Source organism: Rutidosis leptorrhynchoides, chromosome 3, assembly GCF_046630445.1.
Source record: "Rutidosis leptorrhynchoides isolate AG116_Rl617_1_P2 chromosome 3, CSIRO_AGI_Rlap_v1, whole genome shotgun sequence".
Classification (NCBI taxonomy): Eukaryota; Viridiplantae; Streptophyta; class Magnoliopsida; order Asterales; family Asteraceae; genus Rutidosis; species Rutidosis leptorrhynchoides.
This window is the reverse complement of record NC_092335.1, coordinates 378,312,452-378,332,766: the sequence shown is the minus strand read 5'-3', so window position 1 is coordinate 378,332,766 and position 20,315 is coordinate 378,312,452. Positions and strand designations below refer to the sequence as shown.

The window sequence follows — 20,315 nt, the reverse complement described above, 5'->3', positions numbered from 1 at the left end:
GTGGAAGCTCTCAACATAGTTGCATACCTACTTAACATTCTTCCTTCTTCCGTCATCAATCATGACATCCAGCACTCCCGTCTCTACAAACAAAAACTTAACTACGCCACTCTCCGAGTCTTTAGTTGCCCCTGCTACCCTCACATTCTCACCACACACAAAATTCCTCCTCGTTCCACTTCATGTATTTTTCTTGGGTACCCCTCCAATCATCGGGGTTACCGCTGTCTGGATTTTACCACCTACAAAATCATCCTCTCTCGACATGTCACCTTCGATGAGACCTGCTTCCCATTCGGTTCTATTACACCCACTCAACCACCATCGTATGACTTTCTGGACCTTCACACAACCATCATATCTCGACCAAGCGGGTTTAACGTCTCAACCTTCACACAACCACCATATCTCCCATTCCCAGCTCTTACCCTGAAGGTCTTCACATTCCTAACTGGAAACAAACTATGAATGATGAATATAATGCTTTAATTAACAACAATACTTGAAAACTTGTGCATTGCCCATCGGACACGAATATAGTTCGCTCCACGTGGCTATGTAAGCATAATTATAATGTCGACGGTAATTTGAGCATGTATAAGGCTCGTCTCGTTGCTAACGGTTGAATCCAACATGTTGACATTGATTGTGATGAGACTTTTAGTCTGGATGTTAAACCGGCATTAATACGTACGTTTTTAGTTTGGCGGTTTCTAGACACTGGCATGTTCACCAGCTAGACGTCAATAATGTCTTTCTACACGGACAACTTTCTGAAACTATCTATATGCATCAGCCTCCCGGGTTTCGTGATCCTCGACACGCGAATCATGTCTGCTTATTGCAGAAATCCATATACAGCCTTAAACAGGCCCCTCGCGCATGGTTTCAGTGGTTTTTCCAGTTATACTCAGCGAATCGGCTTTCACCAAAGCCGTTGTGACACCTCTCTTTTCATTTACCGTTAGGGATATGATACAACCTACTTTCTTTTGTATGTTGATGACATTGTGTTGACTGCTTCTTCCACAAAGGTTTACTAAAGCAAATCATCACCTACATAAGGAATTTGCTATGTCAGATTCGGGCCCTTTGAACTACTTTCTTGGCATTATCGCGACTCGTACTGAATCTGGAATGTTCTTATCTCATAAACAGTCCGCTACCGATATTATTGAGTGGGCAGGTATGCCCACATGTCATCCCTGCAGAACCCCGATTGAACCAGCGGCCAAACTTACCAGTCACGGCCCTGTTGTAAAAGACCCGACTCTGTACCATAGGTTTGCAGGAGCTTTACAGTATCTCACATTTTTACTCATCCTGATATCTCTTACGTTGTACATCAGATTTGCCCCTTCATGCATGATCCTCGCGTGCAGCATATGCATGCCTTCAAATCTATGCGTCTTCTCTGACTACATTGGTCGCTTACTCTGACATTGATTGGGCTGGTTGCCCCACTACCAGATGCTCTACTTTTGGATATTGTATTTTTCTCGGCAACAACCTTCTGTCATGGTCGTCTAAGCGGCAACTCATATCCTCCCATTCTAGTGCAAAGGCAGAATACCTTGTAGTTGCCAATGCCATTTCCGAGACTTATTGGGTACGTAATCTTTTTACAAGAGCTTCACCAAGGGTCTACCGTTTGCATTATTTGACGAGTTCAGATCCAGTTTGAGCTTCCAGTTTGCCTATTTATTAGCGCATGTTTTGTATGGTGTATTCATTCAGAATAATACAGTATCTAGTTCAATAGAAAGGGCAACCACGATATCGCCAGATCAATGGCCCTTTCTGTTTAACCTTGTTGATAGTACCTGGATTGTCGACTATGGGGTGGTCCAGCATATGACTGATCAGGAATAATGGCTTGTATATACTTCAGCAACCCAGTTTTCAAGTTTGACTTATATGTAATTCAGAATAAAACCCGCACCTTAACGTGAAAAAATTCAGTCTGATATAGTTATCACGTGTAACGTCAAATGAGTAACAAATTTTTATGCTTTATGTTTTGTAGCTATGCTCTTATAATGTTGTTCCTTTATTTTCTTATGTTCATGTATAGATAAAATTTAAAAGGCTAAAATGATTTTTTGATTTTAGAATTATTTTTATGGGTAGCATTTTAAGTCCCTAGTTCGTATTAAACGACACAAGTTAGAGTCAGACAAGACTGTTGCACGACAGACGAGACTGTCGCACAACAGACGGGTCTATTGCACGACAGAAGACCTGACGAATGTAAAAGGAGTTAAAGACTTCTCATTTAGGGTTAATATCCTCAAAAGAGTTCCAGCCATTTTCTCTCTACCTTAATCGTCCTGAAACCCATCTAAGTCGAATTAAACTCTAGACATTAATCTAATCCATCATATATTGATCGGTTTGACTAAATCAATACCCGAAACTTAACGATTCGCTAGAAACTTCGATCTAAAGATATGATAAGCTCCAACAAATACACAATAACTCAACTGTATACGCGAAAATAATCATAATATCATTACAAGATGATCGTTAATCAATCTTTTACAAAATTCAAGAATCAATATCAATATATACCCATATAATAATCATATCATAATCATCAGTATTACAAGAACTTTAGCAAATGAATTATAACTAATCAAGTATCGCATTCTGGTGGAAGAAGTTTGTATCTTGAAGTATCTTTACAATAAGAATAAAACATATGTTTAGTTCGAGCCCAATTTAAACCAACGGTTTGTTGTACGGTTAGCTTTGCATATTCATTTCCATCAACAGGATCTACGCTTAAAAGTGTCGAACTTTTTGAGCACGTGCTTGTAGACGACGGATTTGTTTTGAGTATCACACAACCTTCCATTTCGAGTTCTCCAAATGACGCAACAAATGGTGCGTAATGATAATCAACGGGGTATTTTCCTCCGTGTGTGGCCCACTCCGAAGCGTCCCAAATGGTAGTGTATAGAGACATTGGCTTCGATGGATATATAGACAATGAGGCTTGGTTGTGTATTACTTCTCTTATAGGTATATTGTCCACCAAAAACCTATAACATAACAAATTTATCAAAAAGATAAGTTAAGAACTAGTTAATGAATAACTACAACCTATGACTTACAAGGAGCTCCAAAATTCTTATGTTGTTTTAATGGCACTTTAATTTTCAATGACATGTTATTTTTGTGACCCCTAGCTAGCTTTAGTTAGCATTCGACGTTTAGACCTAAGACCAATAATCTCCCTCGTCGTTAGACTTTAGCTTAATTACCACTAGGTACGATGGTCTATGAAACTTCTACAACGAAATGTTTGCATTTTGGACATATAACTTCTACATCGAGATCTACTGTACTTATTTGTGAAGAAATTTAATGACCTATGAAGAAATGTAATATATTTTTAATTTTATTTGTATTTATTATTTTCTTGCCTAAATTTACAGGTCGTAGTTCGATTTACTGGAATTTCTGGCTTTTAGAACCGCTCTAAGTCTCTTCTAGCGTCTTATTAGGGAGATTTGATTTAACGAAATCGTTGTTGAAAAAATGGACCTTTTACGATTTTAAAACTTTGGTCAAGTTTTCGATGAAAATTTTACGACGAGGTTATCCACTATATAATGATAATGATAATGATAATTATGAAATTAGCTTACACTATGTGATGGGTGTTCCATAATATGCTATATTGATGAAACTCTTGCGTAGGATCAAACCAAAGGTTAAACTTCTCTTCTCTTCCAGTATTGACACTTCCATTACCATAAATATTTGTTTGAAGAACCCAATCTTTTCTTTTCTCATGACCAAGCAATTCAAAGTCAATCTCATCATGGTTGTGTGGAAAAACATCAGAATTGGACATCTAAAACATAACAATATATAACAAGTTATTTTAAACATTTCACTTAAAATTACATATAATAAATAGTAATAAACTAATTGCAAATGTTATATGTAACTCACGTAGAAAGCTAGTACTACTCCTGAAGTTACCCCCATTGGTAACTTGATTGCAGCACTAAAGAATCCATGTTGGTATCTTTCATTTGACACCAATCCAGAACCTAAAACCAAATTCAAAAAACGTATTAGTAATTACAAGGTCACATCTGGTGTTCATTTTCGACCCTTTCTCTAGCCAACACAAGATGTGCTGCTAGTGAAGTTTGAACTTTCTATATAAGTAACGTAAGATACCTGAATTTTTGTCTAGACTAATATCCACATATGACCCATCGTTTTTCATATGAACATTGGATGCTCCATATAAAGTGGACATTTTGGCTGCAACGGATGTTGGATGGAAACGATCAGTTAATTGCTCGACACTTGGAGGCTTATATACGGGTCCTCGAGACCAAGTTGGTATGATGAAATCACTAAAGAAAATAAAACATGTAAGAAGAAACCTTTGTAGCAAAGATGTCATTTTGTTGTGTTTAGAGGATAGCTTAATTGTTGGATAGGATGCATGGTTATGGTTTATATACATCTTTTTTGTTTGTTGCTTGGCTATTTGATATTTAAAGTCTTAATTACGTGATTTGTTTTTATAGTGAAGTCTTTTTTGAAGATAAAGGTTCCCATATTTATTTATTGAATGGTGAAGGTTTAATGTCATTTTTTATCTATGATTTGTAGTAAGTTTTAAGTCAAATATCGATCTATATCTAAACCCCTTTATAAAGATTTTATTTTAGAGGACTATTAATTTACGATAATATATGGTAATTAAATTCACATTTCAGCCAAATCTCAAATTCATTTTATACTAGAAAAAATTTCGACATTTTGAGATATCTACTTTTTGGTAATTTGGTAATATATACTAATATGTTAGTTTTACCTTTGCTTTTTCTATACAATAGCATAACAAGTAAATTTTGTTACTTATATTTAAATTAATTTATAAAATATAAATTCATGTATAACTTTGATATACAAGAAAATTGTGTACGAGTAACTACAATGACAATGACATTTTATTTATTGAAATAAAAGTTGATAATTATGAATTGCTTAACTGCAATTTGGGTGTTTACAGCTGTTTATTAAACAAAAGGTTGCATTCATAGTTTTGTGGCATACATTACATAATATAAAGGGTCCATTTTTCTTCCTTACTCAACTTGCTTTTATTAATTTTGTGATAGCTAATGCCTAATAGTGATAAGTTAGCTAACTAAAAGGCAAAAACATAAGTAGCTGGACACCATTTTAGACCAAAATAGTTGCCAAATGCTACAAATTTACTTGTAGTTGCTCAAAATCTTAAGCTAAACTAACATACTATATGAGGTCTGAATATCATAGTGGTTTCATTAGAAAACGAAATAAAAGGTTGCATATACTTTAATTCATTAAACAACACTACTCTTTTTCACTACTTTTCACTTACACAAGATTCGGCGACTTGACTTTGCGTTTAGATACCGATTATTTGAAAATTATGTTTTTAAATCGTAAATAATTAATCAAATGTATTTGGCAAGCTAAACTCTAAAACAACTAATTGCAGTCAGAGAGACTCAAAACAAATTAAAAAAACATATTAACTCTTAATGCACTAGAACGTTATAATCAAATACTCACTAATTTACCAAACACCAAACTGAGTGTTTAATTATCGTGTTAATAAATAGAATAATTAAACCTGAACACAATAACACGTTTTCCTACAGCTAATTATCTAATTCTAATTATCTAAAACACATAATCATTCTTCAAAATACAAATCCTAACACCTCGAAAAGCATTTAAAATAGTTATCATGATATTATACATGGGTCAAAATAGTAATGGGAAAAGTTTGGGGCGAAGTAATTAAAATATAGATATATCTTGAATTCATCAAGAAAATTGTACTAATGTGATCGAACTTTGAAAGTTCAGGGCCCTCCCTTGCCCATTTAAACTGTCTAGACTTGCTGACATAGGTCAGAAAGCATTCAACGAGAAAAATCAACTTGCCATTGTGTTTGTTCGGTTTGTAGGGGTTGTTTCGTAGGTATAAGGCTTTGATATCTTGTTGGTTGTTTGTTATGTTTTGTTTCTTTTGTAGGTATAAGGCTTTGCTATCTTGTTGTTGGTTGTTTGTTATGTTTTGTTTCTTTCAGGCCTGGCCCGAAGGGTGTACAACATGTACAACCGCTCAGGGCCCAGTAATATTAGGAGCCCAATAATTTTAAGTTAGGCCCTATATATTTTTTTTATATAAATAAAAATTACTAAGCTCATTTACGAAGAGTAACGAGAAATGAAGCCAAAAAGTCAAGCCATGAAGCCAGACTTTTCTTTTTATTCTATAAATCGTGCCTTTTACATTTATAGGGTATTGTTGCTTATAAACCACTGATGTGGGATACAGAAGAAAATTTTTTTAGCTTAATCTTGACATATCATTTATTTATACATTTACACACTTATAAACTTCTGTTTGATATTTTCAACCCATTCATTCATAAATTTTTAAAATCAGAATTCTTATGAGCCAACTGGTCTTTTAGATTTATCCTAAACTATATTATAACTTGGAAAAAGGCCATTAGTAAATATAAATATATAAGTGACCTGGTAATTTAATAGTTGACAAAAGGGTATTCCTAATTTAACGAGATTTTTATTACTAGTCATTGTGGCTTTTAGAACCGAATGCTGATGAAAGATCTAATTTTTAAATTTATACAGGAAAAAATTAATACCTCCAGCTTATCTTCTTTCGCCCTATGATTCTGTGGTAGAACGCGAAAATCCTCTGTTAACCGGATACATTCACCAACATTTTCAAGAAAAACAAAGTCCAAAGCTACTTTTAAACATGATTGGCATAACACATTGTCAACAGAAAGTTTGATATGAGCAAATAATATTACTACTAATTACTCATTCTGTCCCAATATATTGCAATTGTCCGCTAAATTTCTTACGCGTAAAAATTAAATCCGGGAAAAAATCAAAGTCGAATCCAGAAAAAAATCAAAGTCGAAAAAAAACCGGTTCAAAACCGAACAATTCCGATTTCTAAAACCCTGAAGTTTTTTAATTATAACTTTTACAAGTAAGAAATTTTAAAGTTTGACTCTTGTAATGTATGTTTGCTCCAACGTAAGTTGTAATTTGATTATGACATGCATGTTGATGAGCTAATGGGTTGAATTTTATTTTGTTTTTCTCATTAAATGTGAATGAGAGAACATATTTGGCATGCAAAACACATCATCTTCGTCATCTTAATATGATGCATTGATGTTTAATGATGAATTTAAGATTTAGGTAACTCATTAGATCAATATAATAATATCACAACTTTTTGAACCTGTAATCAGACAAAATACAATTTTTTTACATAAATTTATTCTTCGTATAGCAAATGACCCATAACTAAGGTTATCACTTATCGTATCCTCACTTTTAGCAAAGTTTCATCATTTCTTTTAAGTAAGCGTTATTAACCAAAACGCACATTGTTCAATCAAACTCTAATGATAAGCCCTCAATTAAACTAAATAGTCAAAATGCCTCGCGAATCAAAAGGACTTCTTGCGTCCTTGCGAACCAAGATTTATCAGAAAAAGCTACAGCTCGAGAGAAAAAATGGCGAGGAATACAAAAAGAAGGTTAAGATATAATAGAGAAGGTAATAAAGCAAGTAAATGGAAGAAAAACATGCTAAAAACCTCACCCGAATTCCGATGAGATCAACAGGCTTGGACACAACCATCCGTAGAAGGAGCCCAGACCACCAACAAATGCATTATCTGGTATGGATTTTTGTTATAACAATGACTTTGCAAGTTGGAAGAAAGTCACATGCTCAAGATGTTTAACCAAGTTTTATTGAGATTTGTATGTTAGAGAAGATGATGGTGTGTGAAAAGATAAGAGAGGAAAGAGTAAATGATGATTTTACCCTATCAGGGTATCAGAGAAGATTTAACGAAAAAAATTAACAATCAAACGGACAAAGACTATGCACGCAACAAATTGTAAATCACGAGGACTACTAATGCAATGAAAAAGAATAAAGTAATACATAGTGCTTTTTCTTTTCTTTTCTTTTCTTTTCTTTTTTTTTTTTTTTTTTTTTTTTTTTTTTTTTTTGATAAAGTAAAATACATTGTTACCTAAGCATTTCGAGATAAGCAAAGCCAAAACCTTATTCATTCAAGAAACATGTAGAAAAATTAGTCGACTATACCAGCATACTTCAGGTAAATTAATCTTAGATTAGCTTATGAAAGGTAAAAATAAATTTGTTACAAAAAAAGAAATGTTCTAATAATACTATAACAGAACCTCGAAAATACTACCACAACGGCACAGCACGTCAAGCCTTGGGTTTCCCAGTAAGACCCGTTTCCACCTTCTTGATTTCAAAAATGAGCATTCTCCATACTTTCAACACAAACATTTCCGCTTCATCATCCAAAATAGATTGAAGCCGTTCAAGCATCTCATCTGCTGTTACGTGTTCTTGAGTGCTTGACACGATGTAATCTACTAACGTTGCCTCCTCCTCTCCCAAAAACTCTGTTATCTTCTTTGATATCCATGGTCTCATCCTTTCATGCAATCCATTCTATAATAAAACAACCAAATAGCACCCAATTATTGTAATAAGGTATATTTTTGTAATTTGTAAATATACACCGATTAGAGTTCTTGCACGTTGTGTGTTACTTTACACGCAGCCAAGTGTGTCACAGTTGTAGAAGTCGGCCGACGCATCGGTTTGGGGACTAGCCCATCCCAACTCGCCCAATAACACCTTAAAAGTTTTAAAAGTCGGTCAAGGATAAAATAATTCGGGTCAAAGTCGGTCAAAGCCAGGCTGAGTCATGTCTGAGTGGGTCAAGGTCAAAGTTAGGTCAAAAATTTTGTATTTTGTAAAATTAGATTGTCATATACCCAGAAATAGAAGTTCTATGTTGGATATATTTATGTGTAGTAATATCAAACAATTTATTTATTACTAAAAGTCAATGTTGGTCAACGCCAAACTCAACCCCCGTCTCAACCGACTTGTCCCTCCAAGGTCCCGACCGACTCGCAACTTTTACAAACTTGGTGGGTGTGTGTGCGCGTGTGTGTGTGTGATTGCAAATATCATGTACGCTTTTGTAGCAGATATATAACTAAAAACACAAACATATGTCAAATCTACTTGCAACTTGTGAAATCATAAAGAACTTGTGATCATATTGTGACAGCTTAAATGTTGATACAAATTTTGAAGCTTCAAGATGTATGACCCAACTCGAATTAAGACCAAGTATCATCCAACTTTAAAGTGCGTATGTCGTGTTTGCAAGTTTCCATAAGCTTCTCCACTACAAATGTAACAACATACAGATAGACAAGACAAAAACGCACGAAGGAGAAATATACTAACCTTATCATAGATCGCCCAGTTTATAGGGTATGAGAACAATTCATCTTTAGTTTTTGGAATTGTATCAATCAATTGTTTTGCATCCAAAAGCTTCTTATTATCAGGTGTCTTCCCTTTGTCATGCTCTTTCTCTCTAGATTTATTACTATCCTCATAATTCCGGTCCCGATCTCGATGACCCGATCTATCACGTTTACTTCGTTCCCTATCGGAATCGGGCTTTTCTTCTTTTGAATTTGCATGTCCAATTCGTTTTGCAAATTCAGCAGCTGCAGCTAAAGGTGCAACAGGAGTAGTTTCTCTAACGGCCTGTAATTCTTCGGTTGAGTAATCGATAGGAACCAAAGGCCGCATCTTTTTGTCCTTTTGTGCATCCTCATCTTCCTCTTCATGAAAAAGAGACGGGACCGTTGTTCTTTTCCCTGACCCAACAAGACCAAACCCTAACTTTTTGGTCTGGGTTGTGTTGCTATGTTTTGTGTCTGATGCAGCAGCCATGACTGAATCATCATCACTCCCATTTTGGGTAATCTGATTACCTGTTATATACAGCCCCATGAATGGTTAGCAAACTATATAAATTTAATAAAATTTCATTCGTTCAAAAAAAAAATGATTTTGAAAAACTAGAAACATCAAGACAACAAAGTTTTTATGCTATTCCCAACTACATTTTTGTCAAATTCTTAAGAGTAATAGATAATTGATCAAATTATTGCACAAACTAAACCAATCAAATACTCCGTAATAATTACACGTTTGAAAAATAACTAGAGTGCCCTCGGGCCTTTTATAACCCGTTTGACCCATTTCAGTTTTGCAAGGTTGCAAATATGGCTACTCGCGGAGTACTCGGTCAGGACTTTTTTGAGAGTACTCGGCAACTCAGGGAGTACTCGGATGTTGATGTTGACCAATTTTGACTTTTGACCAACTCTGATCAATTTTGACCGACTTCCCGAGTTTTGGCGTTTGACCTAGTTTTGACCGAGTACTCCCCGAATTGTAAAAACAGAGTTTAACAAGTACTCTCGGGACTTTTTTATTTTGACCAAATTGTGTTTTACATAAAACTTACCGATTTCGATCGCGTGTTTCATCTCAACATCAGTATTCTGATGATCAGCAGCCTTATTTTTGATATCCAACGAGCTTCCATCGATTAACATTGCATTTTCACTTCCATTAACAGTATTATTATTAGCTAATAATTCTAACGCGTGTTTTTGTTGTTCTATCTGCATCTCTTTTTCCTCTTCGGCTTTCCTTTTAGCTTCAGCAATTTCTTCCTCTTCTTTAATTTTATCCTCCATATCTTCCTCTTTTTCCCTTAACCTCCTTTTAATTTCCTCTCGTTCTTCACCACTACTTCTATATTTCCTCTTTTTACTATACCCATCGTCATCTTCTTGATCCAAAATCTCATATTTCCTATCTTGTTCACGTTCCTTTTCCCTTTCTCTCTCTTGTTTGCGGGCCCGCTCTTTCTCTTTTTCACGTGATTCCCATTCTTTTAGACGGGCCCGATATCGGCGTTCGTCTTCACGTATTTTGTATTCGCGTTCCCTTTCTCGTTTGGCCCGTTCTTGCTCCCTCTCGCGTTCGTATCTTTCGAGTTCCCGTTCTTTTTCACGTTTCAGATCTCGCTCTCTATCTTTGCTCCGTCTATCGGTTTTTATATTTCGATCGGGTGAACTTGTTTCGGGTTTCTCGTTTTCACTTGAAGGTATGCTTTTGCTTGTCATTTCTTCATCATTTTTATCTTCCACTGAAATTGAAAAGATCGATATAAGATAACAAATCATAACATGAGACTACGAATAATATTACTTCTGTTAGCGGTGAAAAGAAGGTAACATATTACCAAATTGACACCAAGGGGATATTTAGAAACACGTTATGACAGTGACTATATATTTAACTTACCGATATCAAAAGATTAGTTGTACCAGAATAAAATGTAGAAGATGATGTTTGGTGTGGGTCAAATGGGTTAAGCTTTCGGGTCAATTGGGTCTTGAAATACATTAAGCGTTACAATGTAAACAAAAACTTTAAAAAAAGGTCCAATGAGTTTTTATCCAACCTATTGGGTCTTATACAAAATATAAAAGAACTGGTCAAATGGGTATCATATCCTAAAGTTCAATAAATAGAGACAGGTCTAATGGGTCTTGTAAATGGGTCAAATGGGTCGAGCATAACAAATTTAATCCATCAATTATTTATGAAATTTTTAATGGGTATATCAATTATTTCAATTATTATGTATAATAATAATAATATTTTCTTATATCTATAACAAAAATATTAATAACTAAAACAATATAATAAATGTAGAAAATCAAATTTAAAGGTATATGACCCGTCTGACCTATTTGACCCATTACCCGTTTCGACCTGTTACCCAAACCGACCAACCTAGCCCGTTTAGACCCGTTTAATATTTTTACCCGTTTGACCCATGAACCATTTCAACCCAAAACCGTTTTGACCCGTTACCCAAACTGACCCGTTTGCCAGGTATACATATAACAAACTATACGCAGAATCAGCTTATCCGAAAATTATACTCTGAAAACAGTAACAACACATAACCAACAGTCAGATCGTCTCAAATCGCAAAACTATAAATCCTATAAATATAGATATATGGAATCTATACTTACAATTTCTCGTTACATCTGCATCTGAATCTCCGTCTACCGACTTTGCGGGATGTTCAGAAGTTGATATTCGAATAACGTCGGGAGTCATTTGCGGGGGCGGGGGCGGAGGAGGTAGCGGTTTGTTCTTAATCCTCTCTTCAATCATTCCCTTAAGCTTTTCATTAGCTCCTTTATCAGCTTCCTTATCTTCATTAGTCACAAGGCCAAAAGTTGAATAATCATCAATTTCTATGTTTGCTTCTTTATCTTTATCATCTTCCTTTTTGTCTTCCTTTGAAACATCCTTTGATTCCTCCACAGATGCATTTTCGTCCTGTTTATCAGCCCCTTCAGTATTCTTTGAGTCGTCCTTTTTCTTCTTTTCAACATAACTCTTGAGATACGCTTTGGTTGGTTTGTCAAAATTTATCTGTAAAAATCAAGATCCATAGTCACGTAAAGCAATGATATGAATCATGATAGAACACTAGTGTGTGTTTAACGAAAACAGAGCGCAAAAGACTTGGAAAAAACAAGAGGAGATAAACAAAAGGATGTACAATCAGATGAATTATCTGTTATGGGTAATTAAGGTGGTAATTTCAACCTATTTACTAATGAAAGGTTGACTCGGTTGTATTTAGCCTCTAACACTGAACGGATAAGGTTGTCCGTGTTTAGGGTACCCGAGGAAGGGGAGTGTTTTACTCAGATTTAAGCAGCATAATCAGATTATCCTGTAAGCGTTTCCGACCCTTTTTTACTGACCATCACCCCAATATGCTGTTATTGAGGTTTGTACCTACGAGTCTAAGACCTCTTGTGAACAAGAAGTCTTCGGGGTTAACCCGGTCCGATATGTTACAGTTACACTAAAGAGACGCGAGACGAGGTCGAGACGGTCAGGACCTGCATCGCAATGGTCAGGACGGGGTCGAATACATTGCGTTTGACCAACGTTGCCTTTAATTTGAAATTTTTAATGTTTGAAATATATATGAAAAGTCAATGTTGGCCAACATCCGTCTTGACCTCGTCTAGGCCGTTTGTTTAGTTTTTTAGGTTTTTAACTGTTTTTTACCGTCGCTGACTGTTTTTACAGTTGTTGACCGTTGTTTAATCGTTGACCCTTTTTACCCGTTTTTAGATCCATTGCAGCGGTACATAGCAAATCCGTTGCGACGCCCGTTACGAAGGCCATCTCGGCCATTTTTTGCAACACTTGTGACACTAAAAATTTACCTGCTTAGACCCGTTACCCCCACTAAAAATCCACAAAATTTTGACTTACGTGTAATATAGCAAAGAAGGCGACACATGAACAGTAAAAGATATAAGAACAAAACATACCATTAGCTCTTGACCATCAATGCTCAATTTACTTAACAGCCGCAAAGCACGTAAAACTCCTTCCACGGATTCAAATTCACAAAACCCAAAGCCCTTCAAAGCCCCAGTAGTGGGATCTGGAACACGCTTCCAACTTTTAACAGGTCCACAAAGCTTCAAGTGACATTTAAATGTGTAAGTCAAAACACAGTAAAATAACTTCAAAAAAAAAAAAAAAAAAAAAATTACAATAGATGCAATAAACTCACTTGCAAAAGGGAGAGCATGAAATCATTATCTACCGTTGATGCTATCTTGCCAACATAAATTGTAGTCATCGGTTTTTCTGCTTGAGATATGTTTAAATTGATAGGAGGCCTAACAATGGTAGGAACTACTGGACCCCGCATAGCCATCATTGGAGGGCGTGATAATGTTGGAACAACTCCCATTGCACCAAGTGGTCGTTGGGGATACACGGGTCGAAGCATTTGTGGATATGGAGCCCCATAACGGATGATCCCTGCATCATTAAACAAAAGTACTATGCAAACTTGTTAGAGCATGTTCAGAAAATGAATACAGTTTTTCAAAGCATATGGTCAAATATAAAGTCATAGTTAGTACTCAACAGTGTTTACCCAAATACTAAAAGCAATTAGAGATGGCAGCAAAAGCACACCAGCCGAACATGAACATATACCCTGAATGAAAATAAAGGACAATAATATGGAATTCATAGATCATGGACGTACAAAGCAGCTTACCTCATGCATCCTGTAAAGTAGTGGGGCCTTGCCAAAATATTCCATGCACCAATCATGAAGTATTGGATTTAGTAACAAGAGACATTCAAAGTCTCAAAGACACTAACTTGTTTTCAACAGTTTTAAAACTCTAGCCTTATAGAACCATACATAGTAGCAGATGCAAAGAATCAAAACCAAATAGTGTAGTTAAAAGATTGTGATACCTTGGCATGTAAAGGGCAAGATGCACTCAGTTGCAAGCATGTTTTGCTGCCGACAAATCACGATTCGAGAACCCATTAAAGGGAAAGTAGACTACAGATAAAAACCTACTAAAAATTAACATGGCACACATCATGTAGCATGACAAACTAGAAGACATAGCTTTTACATTCAGTGGGTTCGTTTGGGTCATAAAAAACACCTTTTTCGGTTCGCACTAGAATTCTTCTATGTCAATTAGCATAAAGAAAACTAGGCGAAATATGTTCATACCAAAAATTTTTGGATGTAATGGTCTCTAAGAAACTGTGATATGAATAACAGCCTTCCAACCACTATCACACACTGCACCAGAATACTTCCTAAACTAACACCGAACTCTTCCCAATTGCTTTCCACCGAACTTTTTTCATTATTATACAGATTAAAACTCTTTAACAGCCACAACTAACACAAATATTACAGAAACTCCTACACATTTAACCATATATATACTAGAATACATACATACATACATACATATACATAACTATATATGTATCAATCAATCAATTAATAAAATTAATAAAGTTCTGGCCTTTTCACTTTGCAACCACATATAACAACAATTCAATAATAAACTCCAGTATAAAACATACATAATTCACAAAACAAAAATACATAACCCACCTGGCGGATTCATTGTTCCTTGAGGTACAGACATTTGATAACCATTAGGCATAGGTGCATACATCCTCATCGGTTGCTGACCTGGCTGTCCGTACTGCGGCGGTTGCATCATCACACCGGGCGGCTGAATTCCATGATTTTGAAAATTAGAGTTTGGAATCGGAGAAAACTGTGGAGCACCAGGTACCGGCACCGGCAGTGCTGCCGGCCGAAACGACGGCGGGACGTTACTGACCTGCGACGACGGTACGAACGGTTGGATTTGTGGCGGTGGTGCAATGGCAGTTGGTTGTAAATTGTTAGGGTTAGGATTAGGGTTTAGGGGAATTGCAGAGGAAGATGAATCTGGTAGATCCGATTTCGATCGATTCGGGTTATCAGGTGGAGGTGTTGGATCGGTGGTTGATTTTTCCGGTGAATTTGTTGAATTCGCCATCGATTTGATTTGATTTGATTTGATTTGATTGAAATCGAGAGTGACGACGACAAATAAATTGGTGTGCCTAATTTTGGTGCCCTAGTTTTGATTTGATTAACGCGGATCTATCTATCTATCTATAAGTCTATAACTTTGGTCATGTTTTATGAGTACTTCTTCGTACTTTATATCCAGTTTGTTTAGAATTTATTTAATTTTAATTTTTTAATTAATGATTAATGAATTAAGTTTGTGAGTTTTTAAATTTGTTCATAACTAGATTCAAAACGGGACGTATGTTGCGGCGGGCGCGTTTTAATTCGCTTTTCATGTAGTTGGTGTTTTTGTCGGCTATTTACACTTTCAAAAAAATCTGACTTTATATGAAACTTGTTTTATAAGCATTCTAAAAATCAATACAATAAACTTTTAGATAATAAATACTAAGTTTTTAGGTCAATAGCATCTTTTACTACATTAAAACGTGGAATCAAACTATGTAAAAATGATCAGTGTTCACCGACATAATATCTAATAGGGATCATATCAGTTCAATCACAATGTGATACGATTAGAAAATAAGAATATTTAAAGAAGAGGTGGAAAGTATCAGACACTCAATGGTGCCTCTAACCTCGCCTCTAATAGCATAAGCCTCTTTCAACTCATTGTTGAACAATATCTCAACTACCTTCATAGAATCATTGTCAAAACTACCTTACAAACAAAACAAACGAATCAAAAACATATCAATTCACCATCGATACATACCAAGACCGTTTTGGTGCTCCAATTCCAAGCCGAATTTTAAATTAAACTTAATTTGACATTCCATTAAGTATACCAATTTAACGACCCGTCATAATCCATCTGGACGAATACATTACATTTGGTTATATCGCGAGGTACTTGACCTCTATATGATACATTTTACAAACATTGCATTTGTTTTTAAAAGACAATCTTTAATTTCATCGACAGTTGACGGCATGCATACCATTTCATAATATATCCAACTATAATTGACTTAATAATAATCTTGATGAACTCAACGACTCGAATGCAACGTCTTTTGAAATATGTCATGAATGACTCCAAGTAATATCTCTAAAGTGAGCAAATGCACAGATTTCTTTCATACCTGAGAATAAACATACTTTAAAGTGTCAACCAAAAAGTTGGTGAGTTCATAAGTTTATCGTAAACATTCATTTCTATCATTTTAATAGACCACAAGATTTTAGATATATAATTGTACACGTAACCCGAGTACAAAATAATATGCATAACCTGCGAATTAAAAATCATTCATATGGATTGAACACCCGGTAACCGATGTTAACTTTAATGCATAGAATATCCCCAAACATAACCTCTCGTCTGTATAATAATAATCTCGAAGTACTAAAGCATTCGTACCCCGAATGGGACTTGTCAAGGTCCATAGATCTATCTTTAGGATTCGCGTCAATTAGGGGCAATTTCCCTAAATTCTTAGGTTACCAGACTTGAAGAGCGATATTCGGTTTAATAATCCAACCATAGAATGTATTTTTAAGTACTTGTGTCTATTTCGTAAAATATTTATAAAAGTAGCGCATGTATTCTCAGTCCCAAAAATATATATAAAAAGGGAGTAATGAAACTCACTATACTGTATTTTGTAGTAAAAATGCATATGACGACATTGAACAATGCAAGGTTGGCCTCGGATTCACGAACCTATATCATTCATATATATATATATATATATATATATATATATATATATATATATATATATATATATATATATATATATATATATATATATATATATATATATATATTAAAACATATACTTGTAATCGAACAAATATTTATATTTTATATTATTATTAGTAATATAATTGTTATATTTATTATTTTATAAATTTCATTATTTATTTATATATTTACATTTTTGTACATAATAATTTTAATATAAATAAGTTGTGTATATTAAATATATCTTTATAACCTTCAATTTTTATACTTATAATCTTAACCATGTCTTTTAAAATTTTATTTTCATAATTATAATTATTTTAATAATAATATTATAGGTATTACTGATAATAATAAAAATGATAGTTTTTAAGGATTTCAAAAAGATAATTTTTGTAAAAATAAAATTAATGATAATAACGTTTAGTAGTAACAATACTTATAATGAAAAATTCATAATAATAATATAAATGATAATATTTATAATAATAATACGAGCAGTAATAATACAATAGTAATAGCACTAGTAATAATAATATTAGTAATGATAATACTAGTAATTTTTTTAAGATTCTAATAAAACTACATTTATTGATTTTTATATAGAGAATAATAATAATAACAATATTAATGAATATATAATAACAATACTCTTAATCATAATCTTAATCATAATAATAATAATGATAATAATACATAATACATAAAAATAATAAGATTATATTCTAAATGACGATAATAATATTAGTAGAAACATTAATAATAATAATAATCATGTCTGTATTTATAATTATGACAATAACAATAAATGGTAACTACTTGTTTTAGTAATAATAATAATAATAACTATAATACTTGTATTAATAACAATCACTATTACTAACAATAATTATATTAATAATAATAGCAATGATAATAATAATAATGATAATAATAATAGAAATATTAGCTTGTATTAATAACAATCACTAATACTAACAATAATTATATTAATAATAATAGCAATGATAATGATAATAATGATAATAATAATAGAAATATTAGAAAAACTACCTCAATGTGATAATCCTTTAAAAAAAGCCCACGCCCAGGCTTGAACTCGTGACCACTCCTTAACCAGTAAACACGCTTAACCAGTCGAGCTGGCTTATTTATCTAATTAATATCAGATTCCTTAACTTATATATCGTATTTTCTGTTTCCTAATATCCTTCATCTTCTTCAAACAAAAACTAGTCGACCAGAATACCAAATACATAAAACGAATTACCATAACAAGATTTTAGACTTTGCAAACAACTATGAACCATAAATTAGTGTAGTTAAAAAAATAAAAAATAAAAAAACTCCAACAGCATACTGCTGTTCGTAAGTATTAAGAAAAAAAATTAGTGATTTCAAATTTTAGAACGTTATAGACTATGATCATAACATGAAATAGGTTCCAAATACTTCCTATAAACTTTCCAAATCGTCAATTTTACTTGAATTGAAACGAAAAACACGAATTCGATTGATGAACACAGTTTGACTTTTTATTTCAAAAACTTTGACTTCGAAATTCGTCTTTGATTTGAAGAATTGGAAGATGATATTTTACAGAAAGATTGACTAACTGAATCATAACCTAACAGCATTTTTAGATTTTTAAATCTTATTCGTATCTAATCAATTGCTTTTTCAAAGTTCATGAACATGAACTCAAAATCAAATTCGAATTCTAAATCGTTTTAGATAAAAATTTCAACATGAAATAGATAGTAAATCACTCCTAGAAACTTTTTGAATCATCCATTGATCTAGAAACATCAAAACCATCACGAATTTCTTGATGAACAAAACTGTTGACTTTTTAATTTTAACTTGGACTTTACAAATTCGAAGTTAATAAAAAGAATTGAAGCATGAAAACTTACAGAGAGTTTAAATAGATCATTTCTAACAACACTACATTTTTATATTTTGAAAGAAAACGATTCATAATCGAGCTTTTGATGAAATTATGCGTACAGGGGAAAAAGAAAAAGAACGAGCTGTGTTCTTCAATAATTCACTCAATAAAAATAATTATAATTGATAATTGATAATAGAAAGTTGAATGTGTTAATTAAATTCACAAGTTGATTGGTTTATAACGATTACAATGTTGACACTAATTCACAGGTTAAATAAAAAGTCAGGAAAAAGAAAATGACAGGTAACAGACTCTGTAATTTTTCTAGACATCAAAATTTATATTTAATATATTAATAATTAATAAATATAAATATATTACTAATAATATAAATAATAATAATAATAATAATAGTATTAATATAAAAATGATAATAATGATATTATTACTAATAATACTAATTATATTAGTGATAATAATAATAATACAAATTATATATATCAATTTCATTTTTTTTATATAAAAAAACTTAATCTTCAATAGTTAATATATATAATTATATTAATAATAATAATTCTATTAATATTAATAATAATAAATGATATTAATAATTATCAATAATAAAGTTAATAATGATATTAGTAATAATAATAAGAAAAATTAATAATGTGATAATAATAATAAAGATAATGATAAAAGTAATAATAATGATAATAATAATTTTACTTAACATAATTATAATATTAATATTATTATTGATGATAATAATATTAGTGATAATAACAAATTATGTATATCAAATTTCATACCTATATGTAATAATAATATTAATAATACAAATTTTGATATTAATACTGAGAATAATAATATTACTATAACAACTATTTTAACTTATAATTTAAATTTAATATATTAATATTATATATTATTAACTATGTGTTCTTTAATAATTACATAATATATATAAAATATATTTAATATTTATTATTTACACATTATATATATATATATATATATATAATACAATATATATAATATTGATTATGTTTAAGAATCATATCTATAAATATACACACACACACACACACACACACACATATATATATATATATATATATATATATATATATATATATATATATATATATATATATATATATATATATACATTTTAATTTATAAGCAATTGTTCGTGAATCGTCGGGTATAGTCAAAGGTTAACTGAATCCATGTACTTTGTTCAAAAGTT

At 32.7% G+C, this 20,315-nt stretch overlaps 2 protein-coding genes across 4 annotated transcripts; both read right to left on the bottom strand.

Moving 5' to 3' along the window:
- Window positions 1-2,566: 2,566 nt before the first annotated feature.
- Window positions 2,567-4,480, bottom strand: LOC139897656 (probable xyloglucan endotransglucosylase/hydrolase protein 33). The gene is made up of 4 exons (XM_071880350.1): window positions 4,198-4,480; window positions 3,964-4,064; window positions 3,654-3,862; window positions 2,567-3,044 (listed from the first exon to the last, which is right to left on the bottom strand). The coding sequence occupies exons 1-4, from the start codon at window positions 4,427-4,429 to the stop codon at window positions 2,636-2,638; spliced, it is 951 nt and encodes a 316-aa protein (XP_071736451.1). The 5' UTR covers window positions 4,430-4,480; the 3' UTR covers window positions 2,567-2,635.
- A 3,658-nt stretch (window positions 4,481-8,138) lies between these two features.
- LOC139902816 (RNA-binding motif protein 25-like) lies at window positions 8,139-15,566 on the bottom strand. 3 transcript variants are annotated; one of them, XM_071885462.1, is made up of 8 exons: window positions 15,244-15,566; window positions 15,009-15,132; window positions 13,638-13,891; window positions 13,390-13,542; window positions 12,061-12,469; window positions 10,470-11,159; window positions 9,392-9,930; window positions 8,139-8,578 (listed from the first exon to the last, which is right to left on the bottom strand). In XM_071885462.1, the coding sequence occupies exons 1-8, from the start codon at window positions 15,442-15,444 to the stop codon at window positions 8,327-8,329; spliced, it is 2,622 nt and encodes an 873-aa protein (XP_071741563.1). In that variant the 5' UTR covers window positions 15,445-15,566; the 3' UTR covers window positions 8,139-8,326. The 3 variants fall into 3 exon arrangements, with proteins under 3 accessions (XP_071741563.1, XP_071741564.1, XP_071741562.1); XM_071885463.1 differs by lacking the exon at window positions 15,244-15,566 and adding an exon at window positions 14,342-14,432 and having other exon boundaries at window positions 15,009-15,110; XM_071885461.1 differs by having other exon boundaries at window positions 15,009-15,566.
- Window positions 15,567-20,315: the final 4,749 nt, after the last annotated feature.